This window comes from Battus philenor, unplaced genomic scaffold, assembly GCF_028537555.1.
Source record: "Battus philenor isolate CCGP_79_NKW_IND1 unplaced genomic scaffold, ilBatPhil1.0.hap1 SCAF_2, whole genome shotgun sequence".
In the NCBI taxonomy this organism is placed as follows: domain Eukaryota; kingdom Metazoa; phylum Arthropoda; class Insecta; order Lepidoptera; family Papilionidae; genus Battus; species Battus philenor.
The window spans coordinates 12476602-12487194 of record NW_027181682.1 but is presented as its reverse complement, the minus strand read 5'-3'; the positions used below and the strand labels follow the sequence as shown (position 1 = coordinate 12487194).

General features: G+C 29.0%; 4 protein-coding genes across 5 annotated transcripts; 2 read left to right on the top strand and 2 right to left on the bottom strand.

Moving 5' to 3' along the window:
- The first annotated feature begins 175 nt into the window (after positions 1–175).
- Positions 176–2604, top strand: LOC137921943 (uncharacterized). The gene is made up of 6 exons (XM_068764743.1): positions 176–547; positions 624–774; positions 1023–1121; positions 1210–1267; positions 1386–1671; positions 2464–2604. The coding sequence occupies exons 1-6, from the start codon at positions 176–178 to the stop codon at positions 2602–2604; spliced, it is 1107 nt and encodes a 368-aa protein (XP_068620844.1).
- A 71-nt stretch (positions 2605–2675) lies between these two features.
- Prosalpha4 (proteasome alpha4 subunit) lies at positions 2676–4009 on the bottom strand. The gene is made up of 3 exons (XM_068765072.1): positions 3794–4009; positions 3258–3728; positions 2676–3023 (listed from the first exon to the last, which is right to left on the bottom strand). The coding sequence occupies exons 1-3, from the start codon at positions 3893–3895 to the stop codon at positions 2847–2849; spliced, it is 750 nt and encodes a 249-aa protein (XP_068621173.1). The 5' UTR covers positions 3896–4009; the 3' UTR covers positions 2676–2846.
- A 378-nt stretch (positions 4010–4387) lies between these two features.
- Positions 4388–5580, top strand: LOC137922017 (coiled-coil domain-containing protein 43). The gene is made up of 4 exons (XM_068764845.1): positions 4388–4552; positions 4622–4843; positions 4917–5062; positions 5146–5580. Exons 1-4 carry the CDS (start codon positions 4388–4390, stop codon positions 5216–5218), a joined length of 606 nt encoding a protein of 201 aa, XP_068620946.1. The 3' UTR covers positions 5219–5580.
- A 436-nt stretch (positions 5581–6016) lies between these two features.
- On the bottom strand, positions 6017–8163 carry LOC137922016 (secretion-regulating guanine nucleotide exchange factor-like). Of its 2 annotated transcripts, none has more exons than XM_068764842.1 (3): positions 8046–8163; positions 7094–7979; positions 6017–6525 (listed from the first exon to the last, which is right to left on the bottom strand). In XM_068764842.1, the coding sequence occupies exons 1-3, from the start codon at positions 8061–8063 to the stop codon at positions 6269–6271; spliced, it is 1161 nt and encodes a 386-aa protein (XP_068620943.1). In that variant the 5' UTR covers positions 8064–8163; the 3' UTR covers positions 6017–6268. The 2 variants fall into 2 exon arrangements, with proteins under 2 accessions (XP_068620943.1, XP_068620945.1); XM_068764844.1 differs by having other exon boundaries at positions 7094–7948.
- Positions 8164–10593: the final 2430 nt, after the last annotated feature.

Below are 10593 nucleotides of genomic sequence, written 5' to 3'. Positions count from 1 at the left end.
GCGCATGATTAAATAACAATTTACATTTAATTTTTGTTTAGAAAATATGTTGTGCAAATGCAAAAACTCGTATATATAACTTAACAAAAGATGACTTTGACGTTTCTTGTTTAAAAATTTGCGTTTTACTCTAAATAAAAGCGCCATTTTTAAGAGTGCATTTAACTATTTCAGTATGCAAGAAGATAAAAACGCAATTTTTCAAATGCGTTTTCCGCAAAAGTTATGGTATCTTCTTAATATGGGTACTGATGCAATATTGTGGGGAAGTAGTGGAAGAACTATATTACTGAACTACAGGATACTTCACAATTATCTTCAATGTGATAACTCTATTTTTAAAACTACAAATATTTCAAGTTTTGTAAGACAACTTAATTTGTATGGTTTTCGAAAAGTGACATCGCACCTACAAGATCCGCTTTGTAATTCAAGTAATCCCTACATGCACGAATATATCCACGACTTTTTTCAATTTGGTAGACCTGAGTTATTAAACAAAATTACAAGAAAAGCATTAACTTTAAAACGAAACTCCAAACCGAAGGTATTACTGTACAGTGATAATTATAAAAATGTTAGGGTACAATATCTAAAAATATAATAAATTTGTAATTCCTTAGAATATTTTCACCTGTGCTGACCAAAGCACATTTATAACGCCGCTTCAAAAGGCGCGGCGGGCTTTGCGAATTGCTTTAAAGAAAAGAGCCCAAGAATTCTTTATGCAAACTTCACCTAAACAAATACCCAACTTTCCTAATGAATTTGAAGGTAAAATGAAACATTCAAAGTTTTTAGAATATCTTGTTTAAATAAAATTCAGTGTGCCTAGAGTTTTGATATTAACATATTTAAGTATAGATATCAATTTTGGATATAATTGTTTTTGTATAGTTGATGTAATTCATTTTCACTACTACAAAAATTAAAGCAGTGTCTAGATAATGTGAAGCAAAAATTTTATTTTGTTACAATTAAGAAGGTAATTAGATTTTGTACAAATTTTATTTTTTCTTTAGATGTTCAAGATGATTTTTGTGAAGATGACAGCATTACTGTTGACTGGCTAATACCAAACCATAATAGCAAGGAGACTAAAAATGAACAAAACGAAACAGGTTTTAATCCAAATTCCTATCCTTCACCTTTAATTCTAATCCTAGTTATAATCCTAAAACTATTTCTAAAAATCCTTTGGTCCCATAGCAGAAAAAATCCCGGGAAACAATTATGTCATCAGTAGTGATGGCTTTCAGAGTTATGGGTAAGAAATTGTTATAACTTTTTATAGCAACTAAGTCAAAAGTTAAAGCAAAATTAATTATTTATAATTAGTAATTTTTTATTCTTTTGGTAATGCTCTAGTATCTTTATTAATTCAGGTATCATTACAGAGAAAAGTCACAAGATAGTTTAATGAACTTCAGTGATGATTCATGTCAACAAAATGTTGATAATTTCCCTGGTCAGTTTTTAAACATGCCAGACCTTGATCCTGAACCATCAGAAAGTTCAGGGGTTGAGCTTTTAGCTGAATTTAATATAGAGGATGAAAGAGAACATGTCATCACAAGAAAAGTGGATGTAAAAGAAAATGAACACCAATTCCTTAACTGTGTGCTACCATCTATTAGTAATGACCATAATGACGATGCATCTATGACTGAGGTAATTTTCATAATAAATTAAAAGGTAGTATGGAAAATTTATTTTTAGCTGTAGTCTTTTGTTTCCTATAATGACCCTAAAAATTTAATGCAAATGTTTTACATACTGAAGTATTTGATGCAATTAACCATTCAAATATGATAAACACATCAGTGATTTCTTGCACAATCATGACATTTCATAATGGCAAAAATAGGCAAAACAAATTTAAAATAGATGTATTTTCGTCAGAACCATTTACTTTCATTGTAAACTTATTGTTGCAGACATTTATGAAGATAATAATAGATCTGTGTTGTTGATCTATTCCCACAATTTATCACATAAAGTTGTCATATAGATATAAAGATATTTTTATTTTAAAATATCCTTAAGGCATATAATTCAAATTTTCATCTATTGTTAATTTCATTTATTGTTAGAGGTTATAACATATCCTTGAAATGCAGAAGTAGTTCAAAAGTTATCTATATTTCACATACTTATTAAAATATTTTGTGAAACCCACAGAAAAGGAGGCAAAAAAAACTGTGGCTCACTGACCCATGTCTAGCCTATAATAATATATGTGAATTACATGTTATTAAGACCAGCATTCTCACAAAATAATTAATAAATAGAGTACAAAACACATTAAGTAAATTAGATTGCATGATACACAAAAAATGTAAGGAGTGGTTCCTGTTTAGTTGAAAGAATCATACATATTTTTTGCCTTTATTACTTTTTGTTTTGTTTATTACACTGAAGAAAATAAAAAACTAAACTTTTAATTTCATATTATTGCAGAAGCATGGTGAAAATACAAATCATTACCACAGCGAATGGGATCAAATGTTTAATGATATTATGACAAACAAGGGATCTGCACAAGAGTGTTCATCTAATTTAAAAGAACTTTATACTCAAATTTCACAGACTATTCATTTGTAAATCAAAATTTTCAAATTTATTTTTCAAAACAAATATGGTAATACATAATATGTTGTATGCTTGAGCCTGACTACCAAAGCTTATATTAATTACTGAGATAAGTAAAGAAGTTTTCTTGTTTCTATTCCCTTTTATCTTTTGATTTTGTTCTGAATAATAATAACAATGTTTTCAATAAAAGTATATCAAATTTTAGCCATAACATTTATTATTTATGTGAATGTAAAAAATACAGCACTCTTTCACTTCTTCTGTTTTTTCTTTTCTGCTTCTTCTTCCTTTTCCTTTTCAATAACTGACACATAAGAATTAATAGTGTCAATGTCGAGCATTTGCATTGGTTGATTGCGTCTCATAACTGCAATCTCCAAATTCTTCTGCCCTGACTGGACTACCTCCAAAAGAGCACGGATTGCAAGCTAAGAAAATAAAGGTAAGAATAAGCTTAAATTAATAAAAAAAACAAGGCTAGTAAAGAATGTTGAGTTAATGTCATTCCCAAGAATAAATTTAACATTTATAATAATTAATTTATTGCTGTACTATTATGAATTGGTATTTATAGTATTTTAAATTTGGCTTAATTCTATAATTTAGATGATAAATACAATTTTATAATTGACTTTAGATAAAAATACCCAAAAATCCTTTACCTTTACAGCACCCTTTTCTTCTGCAACTTCATCAGCAGTGTAATTCTTTTCCAAAAACTCTCTTACAGTTTTTGCTGATCTACCTGTAGCATTGGCTTTCCATTCATAATATATGCCTGAAGGTTCAGTTTGGAACAAATGAGGTTGTCCATCATAATCAAAACCACCAATTAGACATGAAATACCAAATGGTCTTCGCCCATTGCTTTGTGTGTACTTTTGTTTAAGGCCAGCAATGTATCTTGTAATATATTCCAATGTAACTGGATCTTCAACAGTGAGCTTATGTGATTGACATTCAATCTGTGCTCTGTTTATTAGAATTCGGGCATCAGCTGTCAAACCGGCAAAGGCCATTACTACGTGATCGTCAAGTAAGCAAATCTTTCTAACTGTCCTTTCTTCTTGAAGTTTAGCAACTGACTTTTTCTCAACACCTAACACAACAACATCATTACCTCGTACTCCCACCTGAAATGTTTTTATGTTAAAATAAATCATACTAACGATTATCGGCGTGACCAAGAAATACTTACAGCAGTTGATCCTTTTCTTACGGCTTCTTGCGCATATTCAACTTGAAGTAAATGACCGTCTGGTGAAAACACAGTAATAGCTCTGTCATACCTAGCTGACATGGTTCACTTTTAGATTAGTTTAAATATAATTCTGAAAAGTGGAAACTACTTTCCTCTGTAAGTATACAGTTGACAATACAGAAATGATGCCGATTCATTACAGTCATAAGCGAAATCGTTGCACAGATAAAATTAGTCTTTATTGTTAAAATTGACATGGATTTCAAAGAAATAAGGTTAGCTCGTGTCATCTGAAGTAAACGAAAATATTCAAAAATGTTTATGAATAATCTTTTGGATAAAACACTAAAGGATGTATGGCAGTTTTAATAATGTGATAGATGGTCGCCGTTTAATAGCGAAAGCTGGTTATTTTTTTAAGTATATGTAAAAAAATCTGATACTGATATTATATAACATTTATATTTGCTCCATAATAATTTTGATTACTTTAAGGTAAATATATATAAATAAAAAATTAAATATTATATTTGGTTACTCTACTAAACTTAGACTTACTTATATGACAAATGTCATATAGCAATAGACAATATGGCGGCTTCAGTGAATGAATTTGAGCCGTGGTTAAGTGCAAAATTAAAGTCTTTAAAAACTGACGAAGGCGTTTTTGGCAATTACATATCTAGTATATTAGAAAGTGAGGAATCTATTGATGAAAAGAAAGATGCTCTGGAGGGTATACTTTCTGAAATATTGGTAAGGATAAATATTGGTTAAACATTCGGAGACGTTTGTATTTAGCTAATATCTTTAAAAAATTAACAGGGGAGTGACATATCTCAGCATGTTAATGAGATAATAGAAAAATGGGAATCATGTAAGCCTAAAGAAGAAGCTTTGAAACCCGTGGCGGATGTAGATGTTCAATTGGCTAAGTTGTTAGAATCTCAGTCCCTTGCCACTACGACACGGCGAGAATACACTGATGAAGAGAAAAAAATACGTGAAGCAATTCTGTCCCAATATAGCCAACTTTCAGACAATGAGGTAATACACTCTCAATCAACTTGTATTTTTTTTATTTTACACACATGTATAAATATAATTTTTTTTCTTTCAGGAGGATCAAAATAATGAGGAAGAACCGGATAGCTCCGATTTAGTTAAGAATACAAATGCTTTAGATGTTGCTGCAGCTGCAAGAGAAAGAAGAGAGCAAGCTAGACTTGAGGCTCAGCGCAAGAAAGAAAAAGATAGAGAAGATAGGTATTAACTTGCACTATGTAAAGGATTGCATTTTTCATTAATAACATGAAATAGTAATATTTATTTTAACATTTATTTTTCAGAGAGAAACAAAAACAACTTAAAGAAGAAAAAAAAGAGAAGCGTAAAACACAAAAAGGTGAAAGGAAGAGGTAGCAATCTAAACATGCTAAATGAAGCTGTTGCTTGTTACAATTGTATAAAACCATTAAAATATCCTAGATAATTGAATCTTCAATTATAATATACATCATACATAAACACATTAAAGTTAAAAAATATGAAACGGGCTTTGATAGCCATTGACTATAAATTTTGTGTGACCTGATAAGTTATTGTACTATACATACAGTAATAATTAAATTCATGTTACGCACAATGTCCATAGATGCAAAATAAATTATAACAGACTAATGAATTTTATTGCTTCTTTACCTTTATTAATATATAACATGAGCATATAAAGTTACAATAATTTTAAATAATAGTCAATCTAGGATATTTCAAAGGTAGATCAAGGTAGAACAATTAACTACAAATGAATTATTAAATTCAAATAAGTCTTAATTGTTTTATAATTTAAGTATAATTATCCAAAATTGTTTTAGAGTCATAATATTTTAGATGCTAACAATGTTAAATAAACAATAGTTGAAAACAAAAAAGCTAAAACTAAACAATATAACACACAAACTAAAAATATACAATTTGCTAAGCATCAAACTGTTGAAAAAAGTAATGCGATTTGCTATAATATAATACATACATACAATAATTTAATATAATACATACAATATAATACTTGCTTAAATGGTGCTAGCTTTTTTTGAAAAAAATATTTTGCCAATTTTTAAATAACAATAATTGGATACACTTGCTTAACTTGTCCAAGTTAAACATTTATTTTTATTTTAATATTTTATTGAATAGCTATAAACTAAGATTATTTTTGTATTGTTTGTACTTCCTGTAAATTAATACATCAAAAATAGTATAATTATGTTTGCAGTAGCATAAAAAGGTATTAGCAATATTGTACACTATGGTATTTTTTATTAAGCTAATGTAACATACATAAAAAATGCTTACTATCTTAAGCACTGATGTTCCAACATCACATTTTACATAATTATGTATTATTTTTTTAAATTATTTAACATAATTAATTATTCTGCAAAATAAATTGACAAATTTCAACTTGTATGATTAAATATTAGAAGTCTTTTTATTTTCATTAATGTTTTTTGTAGCTATGAAGTTATGTGCACCTCCTGCATAGATCTGTGTTATTTGTTCATCTTTTTCACAACCAATAGGCACTAGAGTAGGAGAACTAATTACGGGATCTAAGGAGATTCCAGTATTAGCATGTTCATTCCATCCCCAAGCCCATAATGTGTTGTCTTCAGCTAAACATAGTGTATGTTCTGATCCTAAAGCCACATCCTTCACTAATTTGCTACCTGAAATAGTATTTTTTTATCATAACTGATCTCTGTAAATTTATGATTTTATTTATTATCTCAACAAAAATATTTTGTTAAAAAACATGTTTAAGTGACAGTTTAAATGAGGCTATTTTAATAATATACAATGCTTGATACTTATGTACAATGCAATATTTCAAATGTTAGTTTTCTGATAATACTAATTAAAGATAAGAAATTTTGTAATTTATGTCATTATACTTTTTATATTATGAGGCTTTGCATTAAAAAAAAATTACATAAACAGGATGTTTTTGTTTAAAAGATAAAATTTAATTTTTATCTTAATAATTATAAGACATCTTTAAATTAACTTTAACCTATCATTTCAAAGCATGGATTTGTTTTTATTTTACTTAAGGATACAGTTGGGCTCCTAATAGCTTAAATTTGGCTTCCTACAAGGATTAGATGTAGAATTCTTGGATAGGTTAATATACACAATATTTTTACTAATTTACAAATATCATTTTACAATATTATTGATAAATGAGATTTGCTTAATAAAATCTCAGTAAAATCAAAATCATTCATTAAAACTGACCTGGAAGCTGAATGTGAATTAATTTTCCTATAAAAGGCTCTTCTGTTCCAAGCTGAAAATAGTTATTACGTCCCCAAGTGAGGATTGTGCCATTATCAAGCAATAACACAATGTTTGTCCATCCACTTAACAATTTTTTAACCTTTTGTCTAACATCTATATCAATTTTTTGTGGTTCATATATATTTTTCACCCACATATTTTGTTTATTGTTGTTACTACTTCGCAGTAACAATTGTCCATGTTTATTTTCTCCCCATACATATAACATATTTTCTTCAGTACTCCAAGCTATGGTATGATTTTGTCCACATGCAATATGAGATATCTTACCAATATCATTAACTTTTTGAAACTTATCTGAAAATAGTACTTCTTTTCCAAGACCCAACTGACCTTGTTTCCCACAACCAGTGACCCATACTTCACCTTTAGAATTAATAATTGCACTATGTCTTAATCCCATTGAAACTGCATGGGCATTTACCTGTAGTCTAATTGGTTTTTTAATTTCGGAAAATTGCAATTTGGGAAGACCGAGCTGTCCATTATTATTTGAGCCCCATACAAAAAGAAAGTTGTCATCTGATACTGCACAACTAAAATTCCACCCTGTACATATATTTGTGAATTTTATACCACTTAAACACCATACTCTTTCAAACGTTTCCAACGTTTTTACAGTTGTATTCTCTAAACCAACTTGTCCGTTTAAATTCCAACCACATGAATAAAGTTTTCCTTCCTCGTCCAGGAGAAGGGAATGGCCACCGCCACAAGATATTTGTTTGATTTTATTGCAGAAGTCGGGAAGGGCAACAACGGTAGGTTTTTCTACCTGTTCATTGATTAGTCCTAGTCCCAGTTGACCGTGGGAATTCGCACCCTGTAATTACTGTGATTTATTACATAGAAGGAAAAATACAATGAATCCAAAGAAATAATTATTTACCCATGCTATTAACTTCATACTTTAAAATATATATTCTATAGCATTTAACATTTTTAACTTATTATTGAAATAAATGATATAAATGAATATTTTGTTTTCAAATATAAAAATGACATTACTTTGACATTTATTAGACACTGACGTTAATCGTAAGTTTTTCTCTAATGAAGGGCTAGGGACATTAATATCAGTCGTAGTGTAGAAGTTTTAAATTACTTAATTATATGTAACTATTCTTTTAATACTCTTTATCATTCCAGAGTTGCATATTGTTGATACTTTGGTTATATGCATAAGTTCTTGAAAAATCTTAAAATTTCCTTAAAAATCTATCTCTGAAATAATATCGTAACTCTATTAAGAAAATAAGAAATTTTAGTTATTTTTTCTTTAAGTAGATATTTTTGTTCAATCTGTACATCATCTTCTATGAAAGTTTTTATTTCCAATTAATGCTACCTGGTCAGATTAAAAGATTAAACTTAAGATTTCATGAATTATAATTAGATCACAATTAAACTAAAGATAATGTCAACAATATTAGAAGGACGTAACTGAAAACATTTTTAGATATTAATAATTCTGAATATAGATATTATCTTTCAGAGATAACTAATAAAGCGACCACAGAAATATTTGCAAGTAAAGTTCGGAGGCTTATAACTTAATCTGTAATATGATTAAAATTTTCCAATTTTTACTAGCTATTTACCACGTTAATTTGTTTTGTTTTCCAAAACTCTTTTGTGTCTCTTTTTAAATTAATATCATGAATATAGTACTACATTCCATTCTATTTGTAACATAGAAAAAATAATGACACAGTTTTGCATTTTTATAAGGACAACCAAAAGTTTTATTTTATAGTGCAATAATGGAATTGCAGTGAATTTATTTATGCACTACAATTTATTAGTAATTGTAGGTAGGTAAAAGTTACGTAATAACTTTTTACGAGGTGCCCGATATCGGTATAAACAAAAACTAGTAAATCTTTGTGGCAGTTGAACATTCCAACGTACAGCAGATTTATCTCAAATTTTCTTTTGAGATCCTTCGTGAGCCCGATTTTAAGAAGATATTACTTAATAAATATTGGTAAACGGAACATTAACTTCATGTTAGTTTTGCTATGAGTTTTATTTATGTCTATAACAGTATGTGTTATAGTTACATACCCCGTATCTTTTCTTTTGATACTATTTTAATATATAGTATCAATCATCTAGATTGTTTATTTGTTGTTCATTGTCACATGTTGATTGTTTTTCAATATAATTTAGATTGTTCTTAAATTTAAAATGGCCTGTAATAATATAATTTATGTCTCTGTTAGTCCATCTTCGAAACCAAATATGGCAGTGATTGAATTTCATTTAGTCATAAACCATCATATTGGATGCTTTGCACCTTTATGATTTTAAAAGCTGCTTTAAATTAATAAATTCTAGAACAAAAACTATTTAAATTATCAGCGGTTCGAAAGTGAAAGGTGAATATTTTATTTAAGAAATAGAGAATTTTAGGAGTAAAGAAATTAAACATGGTTATGTGAAATAAACCGCATCACTGTCCTATAATGGACCGGTATTGACAGAATTAAATAGATATTTATGCATCTGCGGGAATTATATTACAAAGAGCCCCAACAGTTACTCCGCGATTGGGTTGGTTAAGCGAGGTCTTACGACGATTATTCTATCTCCGTTTAATGTGTGCTATTGGTCGAGACTCACGGCTTAACTACTGAGTGATAACATATGTAGTTTCAAGTGTAGCAACTATATTGTAGCTACCACTTAACTCAAACGTTGCGCTTGCTTGGTTTCGGTTGAAGTTGATGCTGTTAGCCCGGGAACTTTTACAACTTCATCGGAACTGAGTTCACGGAGCAGAAGGGCTCGTGAACTTAAAAATAAAAAAGAAGCTGGACAGACGCATTCTAGTAGTACGATGACGTTCGCACATAGAGTTTGGACGAGTGTATACACAAATATATCATAATCGTATTCTAAATTTGTCATTAAAGTTGACGTGATCGGATTTTTAATTTGGTTGCTGTGTTAATAAATGTCGGTATAGAAAATTAAGCTGTTGCATTTTGGGTACCTTGTACCTGAATATGTATTTAACCGTATATGAAAATTATTAATTAAAAATTGTATATTTTCTTTGCTAAACAAATATTTAAAATACAGTGCTCTAATTTTTCCAGAGATTGATAATTCCCTAAGTTAACGGAATGAGTCATTTCTGTTGTAACTAAACAATAGAATACCATTGCATCTGATGATTCAATATAGCTTTTAAATTATATAACATAGTAATAAGACTTTTTTATCATTGGTAATAAAAATTGTATTGAAAGTTCAAAACGGATACAATCTAGGTAACAGAATTTCGATACATATTAAAATTGATGCGGATATATAACCATTATGAATAGTAGCAGCAAATTGATGAGTAACATGTCGTTTTAAAAAGAACGTTTACAGAAACGTTCTCTGACATTTTTCTAATAAGCTAAGGCTAGGGTTACTATTCTATA